General features: G+C 42.5%; 1 protein-coding gene across 1 annotated transcript in view; it reads left to right on the forward strand.

Moving 5' to 3' along the window:
• The window catches only part of LOC126920152 (acetylcholine receptor subunit alpha-like 1), a 157,143-nt gene that overhangs the window by 36,555 nt on the left and 97,032 nt on the right, over positions 1–23,556 (forward strand). The window contains exon 2 of the mRNA XM_050730138.1: positions 18,644–18,919. Within this exon, the coding sequence (XP_050586095.1) occupies positions 18,662–18,919 (258 nt within the window). The 5' untranslated portion in view covers positions 18,644–18,661. The remainder of the gene's footprint in view (positions 1–18,643; positions 18,920–23,556) is intronic.

Here is a 23,556-nt window from a genome sequence, read left to right on the forward strand (position 1 = left end):
TAGACATCGTGACCAAAGATAGTAATGAAGCTCCGCCTCTTTTGCTCTGTCGATCCTGTCGAACGTAAAGTTTGCTAATTTAAAACGATTCGATACCAAACGGTACATAAAATTCACATGGATTGGGAAAAGCGGTGACTGATTTAGCGTTGCGATTGGCATTTTCTCAAATTCATGAATCGATTTCTTATTAGTGGTACGCGAGGATTCTGGAAAATATTTAAAAAATCCGCTCGAAAATATCGCGGAAAATCAACTCTGTACGGCAAATGATAAAAAATAAACTTCCACTAAGTTGAATTTTACATTATACTTGAAGCAGTAATTTTTCTTCTTGATCTCCCGATTAGCTCGACGTAACGAGTAGTCGAGCGAAAAGAAAAGACGAGGGAACTCTCCATTAATTTCACCATGAGTGATCCTTTTACATTCACGCCTGTTTCATCACGAGATTACGCTGCGAGGATTAATTTCAATTTAACACACTTTCGTCTCCGGTTCAGTTGTTCGCTCTTCACCATCGTTATCGCGCGTATTCGCTCGTTAGGCGCGTCGACAGAATCACTAGCTGACCACGATGGCTGACTGAACCGCGAGAGTCGCTAATTCCTCGCTATTCGCAGCTTCTGTCGCCGTATAAGCTATTTTATATAACGAATACCGTACGTCCTACGTTCAGAAAACTCGATTCTTTTAATCTAACGAATTCATCGTACTCGTTTAACGGGCGAGCCATAAATCCTTACCGATCGAATATTATTCTTTTTCCATTTGTATGACTGGTGCGGGAACTTCAATTTCGCAATTACGAACAATAGTTGTAAAACCGCCTGTTGTACAAATTTCTGTCAATCGAGCTCTTCCCGTTTCTCCATTTCTCGCAGGGTTTTCTTCTTTTTCATCTGTTTCCAAGGCAGCGCCATCGTTCGTTCTCTTGCTGCGCGCACCAGCTCCCGCTTTGCATAATTTCTATCGTTACAAGTGGAACACAGAGGTGCACGTATCTGCCACACGTTGGCGCATTTTGCCCCAGCTACGTGTATATTGTACGCGCACCTTCGTTCTCCGGCGTTTCGTTGTGGCGGAGTAAATTGACACGAAGACGAAGAGAACGCGTTGGTACGCGATTCGCACGCGGCTGTCCTTCGACATTCGCATACTTATTAGCGAGCAAATACGAGTTAACGTGCCGACCGGTTTGCTTATTCGTTTTCACACGACGTTTGACGTATGTTTGAGAAACATAACGAAGTTCGTGAGAAACGATACTATTCGATAACGTAGCATCCGTTCACGTTCTCCGTGAAATACGCTTAGAACGTAGGCGACGAAACTTTATTCGTAACGACGCCTGTTTCCTATATCTTAGCAGCGCGAGAGATATTTTAACACCCAAGTCTTCTTCTTATTCCTCAAATTAGGTGAAACGTACGCGAAATTGTATATTCAATGCTCCGCGTATATACGTAATCTTTTAGTTTATAAAACATAATGATATAGACATAAACGAATTAAAAGTATCACGTATGCATGTGAAGTATAATTAAACACAAAGTGGTTTTACCGTGAAAACGACCAATTACATCATCGCTGTCTTTTTACTGAAATTTATATACTTAAATTTTAACCTGAGAACTGCTTAAACAACAGATATTCTAATTATGTATATACATGCATATTTATTGCAATTATTATGATATAGACGTTAAGGAACACTTAGATTTTGAAAATTTATGATCTGAAACGCGTAGGAGTGAAACGCGTACCCGGACTGATTGTAGGAGTTTAAAAGGGCGCAGATGTAGAGGAGATGGCAATTTGATTTCCACTAAATTCCGATTAACTACTAATAGGATTCGTCGTATAATTTATAATGAAATTTACAGGGATCCGAACAGTGCAAACATTGGATTCATTTTCTCTGGTTTAATCAATACAGCTGCTGTCCTAAAAAAGAATTTAGGTTGTCCGAAGGTATTGCGCGCGAAATTTGGTGGGAGCTCATCTATCATTTCCGTTTACCGATTTGCGAAACTTCGGTTCATGGTGTAACACGCAAGACAGGATTTGTAGTTATTTAATTTATCGGAAATTAATTAGATTCGCCTAGCTTGCCCGACGTTGCCCCATATCTATCTCTGATCCTCGATTTAAACTGTATTTCAAGCGATTAAACTTGAATCCTCAGTCTAGCGTAAACGCTTGCACTTCGTAATTTATCATGCCGATGGAATAGTTGCTTTCTAAAAAGTCCAGACCTATCGAGATTCGAACGGAACGTTCTCGGAACATTGTCACAGTCGTACAATGTTTGTTTAATTAAATCGTTATTTTATCCATTCGAAATATCTTTGTTATTTCACAATTTCACAATTTCGCAATTTAAGGGACGATTCCTGACGCCGAAATAAGACGAAATTCAAGAATAAAATTTAATGTTCAATACCGTGGATTTCTTCTCTACGACTAGTAAAAGGTAAGCTGCTGCCCATGTATCGTTCGAATTGAGAATCACTGTGCGCCTCGCTGCTTAGGCTGACCTCCTTTCATTCGTGTAAGGAGGTTTGCTCGCGTGCAGGAGTATTTTGGCCGATGTTTAATTGTCTATAACTAAAAAACCAGACCGAAAACGCAATTCTTTATTCTTGATTTTCGTCTTATTTCGATGCCAAGAATCGACCCTTAAATTTTTGAAAATCTGTAGCCGAGCATTTTGTATATAAGAGTTTTAGGGTTAAAAAATGATATACGTTGTTGTATGCAATGGTATCTTTACAGGTAGAGGTTTAAATATCATGTAAGTTTCAATATGCAGCTCAGTGCTTTTATCAAAATTCGCTATTTTCGTGCAGCGATGATTACAATTAAATAGCCCTTTCTTTTTGCATTCCTGATTTGCTCGTTTATCGAAGCATTTGCCGCGCGATAGTTAGAATGCACCGTAATGGTGACTAGACCATCGTGAAATAAAGCAATAGAAACGAAGCGAGGTAGACCGATGCGACGCCACCACTAGCTGACCGCAGTAATTTAACAAACTGCAAGGAGAGAACCAATGGTAACCTAGCGAGTGCAGTTTGTAATGGAAACCACTGGACAATGAGACATGTGGTCTGTTGGAAATTCAATATGTAATCATCGGAGCGAACCAAGAACGCCGGTTTCCAATTGTTCCAAGTATTATTCGAGGTTTGTGCTCCATCGAGGAGAAATATCGAATGTATTTTTCTTATAACCTATTCGCGAAGACGTAAGAGTTGTTTCGCCCTATTCGTGGTTCAACGAACTACGGTTTAAACGCGAAACGAAATATTCCATAGATGGGAAATTCTGCTGGCTGTTATTTTCCGCGATACACTACAAAATACTCGTGCAAAGGATTTCCCTGGGAAGCCATTAATTTGCATCCTAATCGAGAAAATCATTACTTTCACCGGGGTATGTCCCATTTACAAAGTAAACAGATTAACCCTGCCATGAATATTTAGTTTTAATGTTAATCTTTAATTAATATTAATGCGCTGTGTTATCAAATATTAGGATTGCTCAAACTTTCAGATCAAATTACGCTAGTTATACACGCACTATGTATCTAGTCCAGGAACGCTCGTGAATTTCTTTTCCCATTTCCTTTTAATTCCTTTTACCTTGTTTAAACCGCCTCAATTTTCTTCACACTTTTCAGAGTATACTTTTTTCCTTCCAACATTATCATGTCGTAAATGTCCGTTACACTGATTATACGTTGATCTCGTTCGCTGCGCTGGGAAACGTTTAATAGTCGGAGTCGATGATTGTTCGTGAAAAACTTTCACCTGCCTGGTGTGCGACAATCGACGTGTTAATTAAAATCCCCTTCTCTACTACTTTGTTACTTAGTCGATGGGTTCACAACTTTTTTTATCCAATCCGAACAATTCACGATTACCCTATCTATATCTATCGCCTTTGTTTAATCTCGTCATCGATAGCACGATTCATTCACGATTGCATAAAGTCGACGCTCTTCGAGAAAAATTACATATCTGATCAATAACGAAACAAACACCTTAACTGGTTCTGTAGGGTTCTCGAGTAACCCAGATATTACAAATATTGTCATAATTGCGTTCTCAAGTGACTAAGTCTCTTAATAATCACAGATTCGATCCAAATTTATAATTATAACTCATAATTATAAATTAGATTTCTAGTTTTTTTTTTTTTTATTGAAATATCTCATAATCTCCACGAATGGCCAATGCGTTTTCATTTCACAGTACCGATCAGGAGTTAATAATGGAGCTGATACGTTTCCTAGATCTGAAACTTCGCTTGCACGATCCGTAATTCACCTTATCTTCAAGTAACTTACACGGTTATACGTGAACATCGACGATATCGTTGAGTCGTGCTACTGGAGCTTCTGAGAAACGACGATTTATACCATTGTTCTAGCTGTTTTACTATGTTCATTCTTTTCGAAGCGATTTTATCGTAATTATTTAAGAGTCCACTACATATTCCTAGGGAATCTGGCTGACTGTAGAGTCGCAACTCTCGTTATACGTTTCATCCATGTACGAACGTGGTCTGGATGCTTGAAATGAATCTGCTATCTCGTCTGTGGCTCGGCATACGTCTTCTTAAAGGCAAATTGCCCGGAGATCGCGTCACTGTACGGTGTTCCAGTTATAAATAACGTGGGTACGTGAGTAACCTGCCGAAAAAGGTAGTTTTGCGCGGGCAATCTCTTCGTTTTCTCTCTTCCTTTTATCTCTTCTTCTTATTATTCCTTCACAAGTCAGTGCTCGTTGCTCCGACTCTATTCACTGGTTCGCACATGCAAACCAGGCGAGTCCACAAGTTGCCTGCAATCGCCATATCGCGAGTTTGTGCCGCGATATCGAGCTTCAAACCGGTATGAACGAAACTTTTGGCCAATAGAGTACATTCGGTCATACAGCTAAATCGAACAACGCACGATCGTGAAACTATAAATCAGCCACAAACTCGAAATTCTAAAAATCTTACGAACTAGCCATCCCAATAAAGCTTGATTTACACCAAAATTTATTCTTCTTTCCTTGCTTCGAGCACGCTTGCAAGAATATGAGTTCTAATGGAAATGAGAAAAGACACAAATTATCAACATATATACGTGTAACATTTCGATTGTACAAAAAATGTGAAATATATCGAGAGTTTTGAGCGATCTTAATTCGATGGCCGGCAACTGTACATCGGTCCAAACCTAAAATAGTAAATCATCCATCATCTCGTCATATTAATTGATAAAGCTAATAGCTTTCACGATATTAAGTTACCGTGAGCGGATTGAGCAATTCGTGAAATGTTAGCATACAAACCGCGACGCGAGTTACCGAATCATATGTGAACAGTGTACACATACGCGCTGAACAAACAGTATGCGCGCTAGTGAATTTGCTCGCGTGGCCAATCGAAGGCAAGCGGAGAAAATATTGTAATGGACGTGAACGGTGCCAATAAATCGGCTCGTGAATCGTCGACTAATGACGAGTTGGTCTCGTAATAGTACCACGATATTACACTGTCTCGTCGATAACGAGCAATATTTCAATGTATCGGCCGTTATTGCCACCTGAAGTGACGGCCGTGATTGTAAATCACTAAACGCGATTACGTGGCTCGTACGATTCCTGCTGGTATGCCAGGTGTCGTTAATAAAGATTTCTTCGAGCGATACGACGAACACGAAGCATCGTTTTCCCCTCGTAAAATTTGGTAAAATCTTGTTAAGGTCCTCGAACCTTTATGTCCCAATCTCGCTCTCATTTCAATGGACAAGGAGATTCTTCGTGTTCTAACAAAATTACATTAACAATTCTACTGCTGGAACACAGTTGGAGGAACGAGGCCTAAGCTCGTGTGTACTATATTTCCTGCATTTTATATATTTTTGTGTGTTTAATCTTTTTATGAGTGCACAAATCTGATAGAATCTTTATTAATCCTGAAATATTTATCGAGAAATTCAGAATTAGGAGAAAAATAACTCAAAAAGAAGGCAGCAGAGTTAAAACTGCAATTACCCGAAGCTTCGTTGCTGTGTGCTAGAACTCGCCTTATTTTCTCTGGGTAATTGGCTGCGTATCGCCTGCAAATTGTTACAAAAGAGAGTTGATTCTCGACACATAAAAATGCAAGTGGCGAGGTAATTTAGCAGAAGCGAAACGCGAGGCTGCGAAGCACGCGGATACCGTTCTCCATTGTTGAGTACTTTTCACGTATGTTTCATTTCGTCTCTGTGTATAACCAGATATTCGAGCGAAACAGATTCGAAAATAGAGAAAATTAACAAGATTGCCAGACGTGTATACGAGCGTTACTATACTAATTTTCTTGGAACTTTTTTTCCACCCGGACGATCGTTAACGCGAACGTGCCAAGTTGGATGAACCGGATTAAATTGTTATCAAGGAATGCTGGAAAGTACATGGACAAACGAACGGTAGGTATATCGCGGAGGATCGAATCGGATTCGCTAGAAAAACTTTGGAAATGAACTCCACCAAGTGGGGATTTATCGTGACGGTCTGTTCCCGAAAATTACTAGGGCCGAACTGGTCGATGGGAAGAGAAACGAGCTAAGGGATTTTCCACGAGGGTCGGACGGTAAGAGCGTTTTCTGGTGATTAGAGTTCGACCAACCGAAGCAACCGGCTCAACTCCAATAAAAAACAAGAAGAGTTTGGCTGAGCTGTCGGTTGGATACATGCGCATACGTACAGGGTGTCTTCGTTGATCGTACGCTAACTAAAATCTTCGATTCTTCGAATTAAACAAAATATTGGGAACGTCGACCATTACGGCCTACGAATAATAGTTGCTGCAAACAATTCTGAAAACAACGCGCCGCATTTTAAAGCTACAGAGAGACACGATTGTCACAGAGACGAGATTGTCACAGTAGCGTAGGCGGAAGCGTCTGGCCAAAGTCGGTCCGTTTCCACTTAAACTCCGCTGTTCGTTTCACAGATGCTTTATATTCTTGTATATTCTTATTTATGTATATTCTTCCGTACTATTATACGTGAAACGTAGCGAGTTGAGTGTAAAGGATTAACGGACAGAGGATTTGTCTGGCATCGCTAAATACTGAAATAACGTTTCGCGGAATCAAGATCCGACGAGGATAAACGGCGACGTTTTCATCGATACTCGTAACGTTCGTTTCAATCGACGTCTTTCCGCCGTTGTGAAAAACTGCAGGAAATATTTCACGACCAGAGACACCCAGTAGATCCAAGTAACCGTGGTGGATTTATCGATAGGTTGAGCTCACATTAAGACTCGTTCGCCGGCATGGGAAAAAGAGTAAAATACGACAGCCGGCGTGTATCGATCGGCCGAGGAATCCAGCAGGCAATCAACCGTGTGCCGTAGAAACGGCACAGTTGTTAATTGTTGCTGCGGCCTGTCTGCGGAATGGGCATCGGCAACCGTTCTAAGATTTATTCTCGCTTTGGCCGCGTATCGGGCTCGTTTCGCGTAATCTTTTAATCCGTTTAAACCGTTCGAGACCAGTTCAACCCGTTTCGTCGGATACACTGCGATTTTCGTTCAAGATTCTCACGGGTTACGTACGAACGCAGTTTCAGTTTCAGTTTCGGTCGAACGGTACATTCAAGCTAGACGAAATTCAAGTTGAATCTCGTTTCGCCACCCAAGTTATATTTATAATTCGCGCAGCGTTTGTCGGAAACGGAGTCGAAAGGAGTAGTTCGCCGCTAAATGCGCTTTTCAAAATCTTTGACATTCTGTCCCCTTTTTGATTAAATTCGACAGAAATTACGTCAGCGAGCATCGCATGAAAAGTAATCGCTGGTGAACGTGAATGCCGCGAAATAATTATTCACCGGCTGTCGTAAGACGTCGTATAGAAAAAAAATTCACAAGCGAACATTCAGAACTCGATGTTTCGCTAGACGTTTTCAACGCTTTACCTTGCATGAGTTAACGTTTTGCTTGGGCGAAACTCTCTCCTTCTCGTAGTCGTTAATTCTTCGATACAGTTTCCGGTGCACGTTCATTCGGTCGCTGTACTTGCCTCGTCCCCGTCTTTCCGGTGTGGAAACTACGACATACTGAAAATCTGCCTCGCCCATGAGTTCTGCATCTGCTATACAGAAGTTTTCCTTAATACGACTATTTTACGGACTAGTGCCTTTCAATTAAACGCCGTGGCCTGTCTCTGAATGTTTGCTCTTTTCACGCGGTCGAAAGACGCGCATCTCCTTGGGCGGACTTCTTTCATTCGTTGCCCTCGCGTCCTGTTCAAAAATACCGATGCCACTGAGTAGACAATTGAGACTTGCGTCGAAGTGCCCGTGTCGTAAACCGGCCGCGATCCATTAACCACGCGGATCCTCCTCGCGGCGCGTGAAAGGAGACGAAGCTTAGGGAACAAGAAGCTTTTGAATCGAGCTCTTGTATGATCACAGTCGCTTGTTCAACGGACTCTTTCAGGCTCGCTCGCTAATTTGCCGTATTAAAAAAAAAAGAAGGGGAAAAGAACAGAGAGAAAAAGGTAGAGGGAGAAACGGTGGAAGAAAGAAAGCGAAGGAAAAGAAAGAGAAGGTAGAGAAGCCGTGTGTCATTAAGCTACGCTGCTTAATTGGGTTAATGAGGCGATGGACTCGCCGCACAAAATGATAGGCAGCCGTTATTCGAAAGACCCGCTGCTCCGGAAAATTCATTAGGTAAAGTCTCCGCCCACGATGCTGTAAACGCGATGTGTTTCTCCCTGCTACGTTCTTTTCGCCCGAATTCCGTCAATTCGCGGGCTAAAGATCGTAACTGAGACCATCGGTCAATTTTTAGGCGAAGAAGAGGAACGACAGATATTCTCGACGTTTGCGTACGATGCTCGAATGAGTTTCACGATGACATTAAAATCTTAGGAAGAACGAGACAACGATAAGATGGAAAATAGAGTGTGGAAATTGCCATGACGCAACGAATACGATTTTACCATGTTCAGGTTTCGAGCCTCGGTTTAAATAAAGCACCGCATGGAAGCTTGTATTTTTGAATGAGAAGTGGCGCTTCTTTCGAATTTAATTCGATGAATGAAATTTCACATCGGAACGTTTGCTTTCGAGAGCGAGAAAGCATAGAAAAAATATGTTTGTACAAAACAAAAGTCGAATATGATTTTTTCTTTCTCATAGGAGAAATTGTACTTGTGTCGGGAAAATACGTTTCTGGCGTACATTTGACAAGGCTGAAAATCCCTTGCTAGCGTATTCGAGCGCGTTCGACGATACAGCGCGCGTGTACGCGCGCAGACGTTGAGGGCCGTTGAAATATCTTTCGCCGGATATGCTGCGCGTCAGTTGCAAAGCCGATATTTCAGTGGTGCCGCATATAAACACGAGTAAAAGGACCATTTCACGCCCCCGCCCTCCCGGCTGCACCACGGATCCACCGAATTTTGATTCCTATCGCCTAAAGTCACTTGCAGCGGTCTTTAAATCTCGACGCTGCAGGATTTTTCACCGTTTCACCGTGCGAATCGTTTGGAAATTCCTGCTTCTCTTCTGATATTCGTCCGCTCTTTTCAAACGAACGCATTTCCTCGGTGTCTAGATCTTTCCTAATTTCCTGGAATTTTAGATAGCTCGAAAGGAACGGGCTGTGTTTAAAAAGACGACGCTCGACGAAAAGATATTCGAACGTTTGTCAGATATCGTGGCAACCGTTGACCACCGTCGCTGCGTTTGACAGCAGACGGCCTGAACATTGAACGTTCTCGAGCTCGTTGTCAGGTTGCATTGCGTTTGATGTATGATTGGACAATTTGCGCGGATAATTAAGGCGTAATGTTTGTAGCGTAGATCGATTTTGTTACAATTTCTTTGAAACTTTGATCATCCTTTCTTCCTTATTATTTCCTGTATTATCTTTGTACGATCCAATCTTTAAAGAGCCATAACTTTATCCTAGTGGACGTATACATCTTCCAAGTTGAAAGTTGTAACGCATAATCTCTGTAGTAAGCCGCTGCAGAAATGACTGTTTGATTAATCGCGGAAAGACTATTCCTACAGAGTTGTTGAAAAATGAATACGTTGTGTAAAATGACTAGAAGAATCTTTTTTTTCGTCTTTAAAATTTAGCTTCGACCACACGGTTTTCGAATAAAAGCTTTCATTTAAAAAATGTCAAATACATAACGTCGATAATTTCAGCATTGAAAATGCCGTATATTATAACGTAAAGTTACTGTTCTGTCCATTTCTGAATCGTTTGATAGCGTGCGCGCGTACAAAGTACAGACTGCTAAGAAATTTCTTTGTACGGAGAGAATGTGGAACATGCGTGAGGAATATGGTGCGGAGTCCTAGTGTGTTTTACTTTCGAGGGATATTTTTGTGCTAGAAATGCCTTAAACGAGTGCATAGATATCTCTGTATAAACGTAATCTGCGCCAACATAAATTAAAAGGAAATTTGAAAAATATATTTATCTGTTTCGTTTGACTTTTTCGGCTCTGCCAGAACGTACCATAGTATTAGGTTGTCCGAAAAGTGTCTTTCTTTTATAGACAAGTCTTTTACATCAACGCATCTTTATACAAAGACGAAACCTAATTTGTCGAACGTTGTGATCTTTATTTCGATAGAAAAAAACGGATCATACGTAATTCGATAAAATAATATAAAACGAAAAATGTTATGCATACATTATTTCCTTATAAAACGAAAGAAACTTTTCAGACGACCCAATATATCGACTCGGTGAATTTTTCTTCCTCGCATGCGTGAAACGTTTTCCGGTCCCATTGAGGAAAGCTGCGAAGATTTACGCGTGACAATTTTTGACATTCTACGCACATATCTAGTTTAATGTTATCAACTTCTTAAGGAAAGAAAGTAGAAAAATGTCAGGATGAAAAGGGACGCAAAAATAATTCCGCAACTAGTTGGAACCGCGAAGATTTAACACTCTGAAAACGTTGGACAAAGTCGAGCTCATTTCAGAGTCTAGTACGTACTCGAAAATGGCGGTCTCGGTTTCCGTGGTCACACGAAAGATATAGGGACGACGTCACAGGACGTTTTCCATTGAATCGACATCCCTCTGGAGAAGCCTTTCTCATTGTGATGCGGATGTACGTATATAAAGCGACGTCTTGAATTAGTTTATCCATATGGATCGAGATCGTCGTTGGCGCGGGTCTCGTAGATCACTCGGATTGCTTTCCATTGTGCGTTCTTCGTTCGACCCACGGCCATTCTCTCCAGTTTGCATCTGAATGCCTCCGTTCTCTCTGCTTCTCGGCCATTCTGTCAGCCCTTCTCGTACGCCCGCTATTATTGAATTATCCTACACTTGACACGCGAATGCCGTTTTCAACGATTCACCTGCTTTTCACCCGTCCGCGCTTTTTCCCCCTTTGGAAGATTTTTAATACGAGAACCAGCCGGGCAAAATGGCAACCGTTAACCGCGTCGCTCCCATCACACGTCTACCAACCCACCAAACAACTTTTACGACGACGATTTTACGAATTCCTTGGAAACTGGTCGATCGCTGATCACGGCGACTATTTCAACTGGCCATTACACCGCGTCGTTTACAAACTCGAAACCGAAACAGCCCACTAAACTTTTCAAATGGAAAATCTATCGGAATCGGCTAGGTGGATCAAATTTCTGACCTGCGTTTGTTACGCTTTTGGTTAAGCTATAATCGATCGGGCTTCAACGTTATTGTAGTTCGCTTATGAACAACATGACATACTTAGTAAAGTATCATACGCGAGATTGACCGTTTATCGTTCATCGTCGTAACGCCGACAATTACACGGATAGTTAGTTTCTCGTTTGAACTAAATAGGGAAGCTCGTCAACCGTTGCTTCACCCGCAGCGCGAACGAAACGACGGAAAATGTTCGCGTTAGCAATTCCGCGTCATTTGAACAATCGTAAAATAGAGAATCGTGCGAACGTTTCGTAACTGTGCTTTGCCAGCTTTTCGAACTAATTACACCGCTCTTCTTGAGCTTAGTTTTTTTTTTATCAAACGGCCGAGGAGGATTAAGCCGCGTTTGGCGAGCGTTCATTCGCGACAATTTATGCAAGAACTCGCGGTTGCCAGACTTTTTGCGAGTAAGGTTCGCGTTCCGAGACGGTAAAAAGTGTCGGTCATTAGGAGCAGCGAAAATGCGAGCTAGTGGAAAACCGTGCCAGCTTTGCGTGTTCCTGTTGTTGTTTCCACGACTCCAGCTATCTGCGTCTCGACTGCGAAATTCGACTACGTTGATGGTGACGAGGTGCGAGATCATACGAAGTGCTTTCCTGTTTTAACGTTCTCATTTTTATTAAAAAAGTACATATATGTATATGTGTACACATGTACTAAGAATATACTGATTTTAGTAAGAAACGCAATAATTGATCTGGATCGTTAGGAAAACAATTGGCTGATAAAAATTTTAGATCCTGTTGCGTGGCGATCCTGAACATACAATGCAAATCGGATGATACATCTTTTCGTTGAAATTTCGTTGCTCAAAATCTGAATCTCATTCGTTTAAATGATATATCGTAAATATTTATGAAAGTAAACAACAATAAATACCATAAATAAATTAATGGTACGACGATATTGCTTGAAAATTACCTGTAAACAGGTAAAAACATAATGATTATACATGTGATACACGATATACGTTAATGTACATAATTAAGAAGCTTTTACAGTCTAAAATGAATACAAATTAAAGACTTAAATAATTTTCTAATAATTATTCCAGTTTCTAATTTACATATTCGCATAACTATATATCTGTTCGCAAGCTTAAACGAGTTTCGCGTTTTCACAACTGTCGTTGACACACGGATATTGTAAAATAAAACGTTTCCCGAATAAAATCGTAATGCGAGTCGCGAGTTCTTGTCGGGTATCGTATTCTGGTCGATGGGACGCTCGATCACAAAACTGGAACACTTGGTCGATGTTTCTGTCGCGCACGGACGTTGCTCTTGGCTCGTCGATTAATTCGCGACGCTGCGCTGTCCAGACCGGTCATATTTTTCCGGCTGTAATTTCCAGCTGAATCTTCGCTACTTTCGTCGCTCCTATCGACGATACGGAACTATCATCGATCGTGAACTGGCTGAATCGGCGTGTTCCCTACTGTATCGGAAGCAGGGTGTATGTATGACTAGCCATGGTGATTCATCCATCCTCGATTTATGTGAAAAGCTTTGTTCCCGAAGATTTGCTACAGATAGATGTAGGAGAAAATTGATTTTTTTTTTTTCATTTAATCCCTTCCCTCGAACGCACGCGCGATCTCATTCGTCTATCTAGTTATGTACATGTATGTACGTGTATGTAGACACGCACACATCTAGACACACGTACGAACAGAACAAATACACACGTGGTAGCACATCGTTTTGGTCCTTGCAATCTCCAATCCTCCTACGTTGTCACGCGTCAAGCGGTACACGATCCATAACCTGCGAAGCTCGAGGGAGAACCGCCCCCGTAAATCTGGTCGGTGCTCTAAATTAAGCCTCGTCTCGTCGGTTAAAAAAGAGTACACTGACTGCCTTATAAAAACGTTGAAAAGCCTACGGCAGACGTTGATTTTATTGTCGTGTCGTTTACATCCCGCTTCCTTCACCCACACCCTAAGCCTCAACCCCTGCGTTTTTATGTTCGCCCGTGTCGTTTTAATTAGCCGACCCGGTATCCCTCGATGTCCTGCGGTCAGGGGGAAAGTTCGTTCGCCTTGGGGCGGCGCTCGTTGCCTCGCTTACCTCTTCACGCTCGCTCCTCGTTAATTGTTACAATCGATAGCTCATTGTAATTCCAGCGGAAACTTGAAAGCATACTTTACAGTCGCGTGTCTGTATCATTGATGTATTATTATTAGACGAAAATCGTTCTTCGTACAAACGAAGGAGATTCGCGGGAACAACGTTAGAAATTCAAAGGTCCGCTCTCTGATCGTTTGGAAAGGAAAGCGGCCACTCATATTTCACGGTCCTCTTTCTACGCTCTTAAGACGTTTATTTTCTTTCCAACTATTCGCGCTTTTCTAACAGCCACACCAGCTGAAACGAAATAGAGAGTCGGTCCAATTAATGCACCAGTCGAACGTGTATATAAAAGCTTAGTTAGCGACTGTACGTGGCGCGAGATTCGATTAGCCCAGTTGCAACGCTCGAGCTGCGTCGTCGGGACACTGAACGATGACGACGTGCATTCATACAGCTCCATTGCCACGTCTCCTTTCAATAAATACGCACAAAGTTTCCGTGAATGTAATAAACCGGACGATTACTTGTTGTTATCCGTTACTGCTAGCTTGTCTTCGATCAGCGTTTAAACATTTATTTTTCATCGTTTTAGAAGATATTTCATCTAAACATTCCTAATTCCATCTCTTTCTTTTTATATCTACCGTGTCATACGTGGTTTAAGCTCGAATCGAAATGCTCTATCGGCGATACTTCATCGAGCTGTAACATTTTTCACAGCTCTCGGCAGCACGGAATACTCACGTTATATTACACATTCCAGACTTCGCGTCTGGTGTCGTTCGGATCAAAAATATATCTGTCATATAATCGACGGCACGATCCATCCATTCTGTACTCTTCGATCATCAAGGAAATGAACGTTCCTGAAAATATCGGAAACTGTACTGTAAACTACATCGCGCGTTCCCTTACAAATTGCGAGCGAAATTAATCGGGCAACGATCAAGGCTTGCCAGTCATCCGCGGCGAAATCTTGCGCGACTGCAACTGTGACGAATTACCAATAAACCTGGGTTTCGTGTTTTTCCCTGATACATTTCGTTCGTTCGACGAATAAACCGGTTGTCACATATTTTTCCATTCACCCTCTTGTTCGCCACGATCGATACACAAACACATGGAAGCAAATCCTCGTAATTATTTCGTAGTCCCGACAAGATACAGGGGATAACGATGGCTGACTGATCCAGATTGATGAACGTGTCAACCAGGGCTCATTATTGATTCCATTATATCCGTTTCCTTATGTCGCAGATGGCCCGATAGCGCCAACTACTCGATCGACTACAACCTGGTATCGTTTACCCTGCTTGGTCATACAGTGTACGAACGAGTGTCGTCGCAATGGTCGATTTTTCCTTCGCGTTTATACAACGGATTGCTTGTTAAACAACATATCTGCTAGGTCACTCTGTGCTCAAGCAAGGTATGAAGTTGTCTTTGGGCTTTGCTGCAGCTGCAGCAAGAGTTTACACAAAGTATTAGGTCGATAGCAGGCAGATTTCATTTTCCTTTCTGTAGCTGTTGCACGAAGAGCGCGTGCAACTCGTAGATCGGTAAAAAAATAATCGACTCTTTTAGCGTAAATAACACGAGTTATTAATCAGTTTAGGTTAATTTGTACGCGACACACATCTTAATCAACGAATCCTATAAAATACTTAAACGCAGGTACGTTTCGTATTTCCTCCACGTCAATAAGAACTGACCTGCTGCTACGAAGAATTAATCCCGCTTTCGATAGCAGAGAAAGGATGAAAATCGGCCTCTGCCTTCTAAATTATTCCTCGCGTGCGCATTTACCATTTGGACAGCTAAGCAGGCATAAATCACTCAAAGTGTGTCGCTAGAGAATCGTGGAATGACAACGATCCCCTACTAAATTCCCGTAAGTATATATCGAGTCGTGAACCCGATACCAGCCATCCTCGTCCTCCCAAGAGATTGACAGGGGACGATAAACTCGAAAACTACAGTACGCTACGGGGTTCGTTACAAGAACCGAGCTAACGAAGGGATGGTCAAGGGCGAAGAAGGTGCAACGATAGGGAACGAAGGAAAAGCCAGGGGCGTACGGAATTCCGGTGTAATTAACTCGGTGGCCAGAGACTGGCTGGAAACGAATGGGATTGATAATGACCATAGGGTCGTCTTATCTGGCGACCCGACACAGCCCAGATAGGTAGAAAGGGTCCCGCGAGGTTTCTGACCAACTTGGGTCGTCTTGGCCAAGCGCCATTTTTCATTTTCTAATACGTGGAAATAGTTCATCAGTCGGTCGGCAGATAAAAACCAGCAACCGTCGATAAAAGTTTTTCGGCCTGTGCCTCGGTATTGACCTTGCTGTTAGTTCATCCTAAAAATATCCGAACGATGGAATTATTATTATTCGTTTAATCTGTCGTGTGTCGTTCGAAGGTGTTAGAATTTCATTGGAAAGTTTTGTTTGTATATTTGTAGATTTATTTTCAGATTTTTATAAATTACGGATAGTTGATATTACGTGTGACTGCCTTTGTATATGTACACATTAACATAATTTATTTATGTTGAAGATTTGAATGATAAATTATTCTAATAAATTATTAACAAAGTGGCTATTATCGGCTAATGCATCGATTCCAATGAAACGATTTTTCGTATATCTGGTTAGTTAAGCGATACAGATAACGATATCCTGACAATTTTATTGGTGTTCAATCGTGCGGTTTCGTTTCACTTTTCCATCAGGCGCTCACTCGCTACGTCTAATTACTGTCGCTTCGCGGACACGCAAAATGCAAATGACTGCGGGAAAATCAATGAATCGACGCATTTGGGTGCATTAGTCAAACGTTGATACGTAATGTCAGCACGCGCGTTTCCTATGTTGCGTTAAAATAGAAGCCGATGATTAAATGCGACGCTCGGCTTTGTAAATTGTCGACAGAACGCGGAAATACGCACGTTGATTTCGCGTGCCACAGCCGCTAGCTGAACGAGCCTTTTCACGAATAAAACAGATCCTTTGACGCTGTATAAAAATCGACATCGAAAGAAAAATAAAAAAAGAAAGAAAGGCAGTAGTATTCCATTAATAACACTACGTACTAGTATGTCGAGGGAGGAATATTTGTCGACATTTACGAATCTTAAAGAATTTATTTAACCAGTGACTGGTTTGTGAATTTCGCGCGTTAAAGTTCTTCACCGATGCGTTGAGCGAATTCTCAACGAGCCGATCGATACCACGCCACTATAAAATCGTAAATACAAGGCTGGTTCTTGCGGATGTGCAGTTTGAACGGGCACCGATTGTAATTTTATGGCAGACATCAATGAAACCGTTCGTATCCGGGGGATATTTATTTTCTGGATGGTGCGCGGTGAAGCATATAAATTTCATTTACATAGCGATAGCGATTACCTTTTTACGTAATTCATCGATTAACCTAATGGCAAAGGAAGCGACGGACGAAATCAAAATCATTTATCAATCTGTCACGAGAAAAGATAATGTCCATCGATATCCCGAGTTCTTGTTACTTTTTTTTCACGTTGCGAAGATTTTGACTGGCACGACGATAACGTACCGACACTTTGGCCGCGATTCACAAAAATTGAAAGCCGATGCTCTCAACGTGCTCGCGTTAGGTTCGAGCTCATTTATATTCAGAATCAACGAAGGAACGTGGAGAAATGTAAATCGCCGGATAATGCGGGGAAGTAGCTTTGCCAGGCATATAGGTACGCTGATAATGGCCGCAGGTAGGTCAGCAACGAAGCGATAAAAGTTGCTCAAGAGGTTCCCTTCCCTTCCCCTTTCCTTTCAGCGACACAACAATGCCGTTGAAGCCCTCCTTTATGGCCGGTTACGCTCTTCTCCACGGCTAGTAAATGACTTCGTCTGGCAACCAACTTACGCCTTACTATGTACTATGATTCGCTTGAAAAGTTGACGTCAAAGCATTATGAGATGCCGACAAACACGTGTCTTCTGCGCATATACTCGGTGTTCCGTAAAGACCGTACACCCGCTCCACTATGTTTCAGGCTGTTGTCACTAAAACTAATTGTTCATCAGGGAATCAGGAAATTGTCTTCTTTCGCGGTAACTTGTTTTCTATTTGTAAGACTTTAGAGAAGTCGAGCAGAAAGTGAAAGATTCAACAACAGCTATTCGAGTCGAACGTGTATCTATCATACAGTCGGTGGGAATGAAATAACGCGGTGATAAATTAAAGGATTAACAAGAGACACCCATTGATGTAGCTGTGCCCGGAACTGTACGCGTTCTGTAAAAGCAATTTGAACCTTGAACTGCAAAAGACATTTGCATATTGATATCCTGTTTACAATATTTCATTAAAAGGTATTAAGTTTCTGTCCTATACAATTTGAATCTCAGTAAGCGAAACGTGTAAACTTTATCTCGCCGTTAATTCCACGATCAAGCGACACTAACTCACCAAAGTATTAGGTTGTCCGAAAAATTTCTTTCGTTTTATGAGGAAATAATAGACGCACACCGTTTTTTTGTTTCATATTATTTTATCGAATCACGTACGATCCATTTTGTTCTGTTGAGATAAACACCGCGACATTTTACAGACTTGGTTTCACGTTTGTACGAAGGTGTATTGTTGTAAAAAACACGTTTGCGAAAGAAAAACACTTTACGGACAACCTGATATTTTAATATTTATGACAACAAATTTTGTCGAATATATTACGCGTATTATACGAAACTTTTAACGTTATAACGTTTTCACCTACGCTGCAACAAAAATATACGTCTGTATAATTGAAGAGGATGGATGAAATGAGTAACGTTTAATGTTGAAATACTATGATTTCAGGGGTGGACAAGGCGTACGATGCTTAGGGATGCTTGGTCGAACAACGGTGGGAAAGGCTGGTGGCGATGGTGGTCTAGGTTGGGCGGATTGCTGGCGATGGCGACGGCCATTTCCTGTCTTGTTGCTCCGTTTCCGGGTGCCTCGGCCAATCCGGAAGCGAAGCGTCTCTACGATGACCTGCTGTCGAACTACAACCGCCTCATCCGGCCTGTTGGCAACAACAGCGATCGCCTCACTGTCAAAATGGGACTACGCCTCTCCCAGCTCATCGACGTTGTGAGTAAACCTCACTTAACCCATTATCGTAGCGCATGAATAGCGTTAGAAACTATAGAATCGGTGTAGAACGCCGGTGAGATATGTAGAGCAAGAGCGGTGGCTTCTGACATCGGGTTGTTCCCCCTCGCCAGGCCTCGATTTCACCCTGCGCGGGTAATTGCGCTTCTACCCTGTCTCGTCACGGTAATTTATTAAGTCCTGCAGTGGAACGTTATTTGTAACGGGAAATTTATTAGGCAAATACTGTACGCCCTATACAAATTAGTGATAACGCATGGAGAGGATATAGCAAGAGCGGGGAAGACGATCGCGAATGCCTGTGGGAACATCCGCCATTCGAAGCGCGAGTTTTCTAAGGAGGCAAATAGACGTTTCGCAATGAATTAGAAGGACGCGAGTTAACCTGTGTGTAGAGGACACGGATTATAATTATCGATGGTTGAAATATTTCATTTGCAAGGCCGCTTCGCTGTAATATTTGCTTTTTATTTAAAATTCTCCCCTTGAATGCTACATCGAAAAGCAAATGTCGCTGAATCTGAATTTTTCGATATTTCAATTAGAAGAAATTAAACATTCGTTTTTATAATCTTTGCACATGGGCCTTGCAGTCTTGTTGTATTCGCCTACGCTGCAGTATCGTGCACACATTTCTATATACACAATTACTACGTTATTTATCGTTATTTATAATTTACAAGAGCAGTACGACGAATTTGACGCGAAGAAAGCACGAAATAATCGTTCTCACAGTGCAACTGGCGAACGTTGCATCGCTAAAATCCGCCATTTCCTTTCGCGATTCAGGCGCGTTTACATTGGATCGCGAGATCCACACCGGGCTGCAATACTTGGTCGAAATTCGCCGCATCCATACATAACCGGGTGCTCGGAATATTTGTTTCTGCATTCTCGTCGAACACGATCGTTCGGCGGCGAAGCGTTCGGCTAACTGGAAATTCGTTCGGAGCCAACACGCACCGAACTGGCATGGCGTATGGATTATGCAGCAGATACAGGCACCGATACACCGCGCGTCCACGTACTTGCGGTGATAAGTTGAATTCCGGGAGTTTCTGCCCGGAACCGGAACTAATTTACAAGCGGTTCGATCCATAGCACTTGAGCCATTAATTGCCATAATCTGATCGCAAGCAATCAATCGTGTCTCGGCTCGAGGTTTGCCGGATCTCGAACGGCTACCTACACACTCGAGGTCATCTTCTCGACGGATCAATGTGCTACAATTACGCGATTGTCTATCCCTTCCTTCTTGTCATAGGTGACCATACCCTCCTCCCATTTCGCCTCCGCGGCCGCATTGTCTCCTTGGTTATTACATTCGTGTTACATGCTTATGCAGCTTGGTCCGAATTTCAGCTGTAATTACCTCGATCACGGATGTCTATAGACTAAATACGTGTTCACCTCCGTTCAAACTATAATTAATTTGTTATCGGTTGGCCAGCCGGTTTGGCTGACCGTCGCGTTGGCTGTTATCAATGGAATATCAACACTGTAATTTCACTGCGACCACTTTCCACTGCGGATTTGCTTGGCACGCGCTAGGACTCGGCAAATCTCGTTTCGTACGTGCTCATGGCTCGCATGCCGTTTCTTTCCTCGGTGTAATCTGCGAGGAGAACGCGGTTCAAAGGATCGTTTGATGACACAAATTTTGTGATTTAGCGTGGAAATGTCTTTTGCATATTAACGAAACATCGTAGTTAAGACTTTTGTAATTTCGTTGATACGCTTTGATATTCCTCGTCACACACGTGAAAGTCGTAAAAACGCATATGTTTCTTGAGACGATCGTAATTTCGATTCAGACCGAATATAGTTCTTGGTCCGATCGTATTATGATTCGCAAAATGAGTGGTTCCGTGTTATAAGAAGGAAGATTAAAAGTGAAATGAACTGGATTTTAAACGCGTGAAAGTAGTTTTAGCTGTAGAAACAGAGGACTAATTTAGAAAAATAGAAAGACAAAGTCGGGATCATTCGATAGGGTAGAGCGTGGTTCGATTTGAATCACGAGGTCTCGAGTTGGAATCCCCGAACAGCCGAGATTTCTTTCTTCTCCCGCTTTTATGGCTGATATTGAGAACAGAAAGCGAATGACATACCCGTGAACCCGTGAACGCTGGAAACTTGAAAGAAGCAAATGCACGAAGCAGGTAACGAGAAAGTTGAAAATGTGCAATACAAAAGAAACACGCAAGAAAGACGCTTAGACACATCGTACACTGGTTGCATATGCAATGGAAAAATTGTTTCGTACGAAGGAAAATTCTGAAGAGGGCGTTGGAAAATATCCAATCGTAGAGAAGAGAAAATATTTCTAAAAAAGATTTCTAGCGACGAATTAGTTGCAGAAAATGTATTTTCAGTGCATCGTGCTTAGTTCGCGTGGCATGCATCATGTACGTACAATGTTTCTGGACGAAAATGTGCAGGAAGCGTTAATGGACACGCTAAACTGCATGCAAAGCAGCGCAGTCACGGAAAATAAATTCCCCGTCCTAAATAAAAGGAAGATGAAATCTAATTGTCGGCCGCGTGTTATTATAAACTCGAAAGCGACAAAGCTCAGCGATGTTCGCGTTATTCGATTAAATCTCTTTATCGTTGTTTGCGCGGCGCTTGCTGTTTCATGTGGCGTGCCGGCCTATGCAATTGAATTAAAATCGATCGATGAGAATGGCGCGCGTTTCGTTCGACTGCGATCACTGCAAAAAATTTATCGATGCAACGATGAAGCAGAACAGGCAGCTTCCAACTACGTGTCTCGAAGCTAAAGGCGGAGCTAATTTATTTATCGATCTAAGTAATATCTCGAACCTGTTCAAAGATCGTTTAAAACCGTATAACGGATAAACGTCAGTGGCATGTGAATGACGTTCGCGAGTTACGACTTGGCAAGCGTCGAGTGCGGACTTTCCGCGAGCTTCTCACGAACAGTAATTATCACGTGCAACTGTGTGCATTCGTCGACTCCTTGAACTTGCAACCACAGCGCGAACACAGGATTTCAATGACACTCGGCCGGTCCACGCTTTGTTGGCTAATTCTACTTAGAAGCCGTGAATCGACAACGATGCAGCGGCAACAAGCCTAAATTACCCGAGGTGGTCGGGAATGTTCGAGCACAAAATAAATTTCTAGCCCACTGGACAGAGAAGGATTTATTCCGGGCGCGAACAACCACGGTACGCGCTGCTTTATACGAATTATCAGATCCACGTATCGCGTAAAAAATAGACGGAGAAAAATTGTATCGGAATTGAAAAAAGAAGAAAAACAGGAATATTTTGTTGGTACGTATCGAGGCAATTCGGGCAACATTTTATCGAGACGCGAATTTCAATATCTTTATGTAAAACGGCCGGAATACTCTGATGGAGTTTCCTTTAATGAAAGCCCGAGATCGTTTAAACGAGCGATAATGAATTAATCGCTTTCCAAGCGATAAATAGTTTGTCGGGAAATTTAATACTCTGAAATTATCGGGAATTTACTTTCTCTAGGCAAGCGAGCGTTTTTGTTGAAAAACGTCCAGCCGATTCCGTTTGATTTCCCCTCGGAGAACATAACTTCTGAGTATTTCCGAACAGTTTAATTAGTCCGACAAGAGCCAGAATTACGCGAGGGTGATGTAACGTCGGTTTAAACGATCGAAATTGCAGCGTGCAAGTCGACAAGAATTTTCTACACGCGCGATATCTTTCCCGACGTCGCGAGCTTCGTGCAAAATATTCAACGTCGTCGGGTACAAACGGCTCGTTAACCGCGTCGCTCGTCCCCGAGAGGATGGTGAAACCCTGATGAAGGATAACGTGTCGGCTCGATTGCATATTTTAATAGCGATTGCGTCGTAAACCAAGGAAACCGAGGGGAGACCGGCGATAACCGTCACCATTTGTATTCTTTGCTACGAGCGAACGTAAAGAGGCCACGCGCGCGATGCAAAAAAAAAAAAAGAGAGAGAGAGGGAGGATTGCACTCGCGAGTTAACGACCGGTAAACTAGACGACATGCGAAACCCATTTGGTGGAGCGTTGCGAAACGATTAAAATAACAGAAACATCGATGCTCGATGGTCGTGGGACGCGCGTACTTCCGAGGATACGATCGACTCTTCTCCTCTGAATCGGAATTCATAGTTCGCTATGCTAATTAAACGTAGCAGCACGAAATTTCCGAGTACGATCCTCTTGGATCAACGACGACGGCGAATCTCGTCGAATCGATTCTTAGCATCGATGTTTCCTTCTTTCAGCCGGCTAGTTTCTCGTGTCACGCAACAGCCAACGCCCACTTTTCACGGCCGACGAAAGCTTCGCAATCCGATCAATAATCACAGGCTAACCGGCCAATTGTTTGGCACGCGTAAGTGGATGCACGTTTAACGGTAACGGGAGAGAAGCGGCAGCTTTCCTTTCGATGGCGCACACCTTGGAACAATGAAGGTGTCGACTGCTTGACTGGGCTGGCTTAGTACCCCCTTCGGTTAGGCAGACACTCGAGCGAAAGCTCTTTGATGAGAAGCTGATTTTCGAGTCGAGTGCGATTCCCCGAGTTCGCTTCGTGCACACGCGGCTTTTGTGCGGGAGGCTCGTCGGATTTGCTGG

This window comes from Bombus affinis, chromosome 9 (assembly GCF_024516045.1).
Source record: "Bombus affinis isolate iyBomAffi1 chromosome 9, iyBomAffi1.2, whole genome shotgun sequence".
NCBI classification, from domain to species: domain Eukaryota; kingdom Metazoa; phylum Arthropoda; class Insecta; order Hymenoptera; family Apidae; genus Bombus; species Bombus affinis.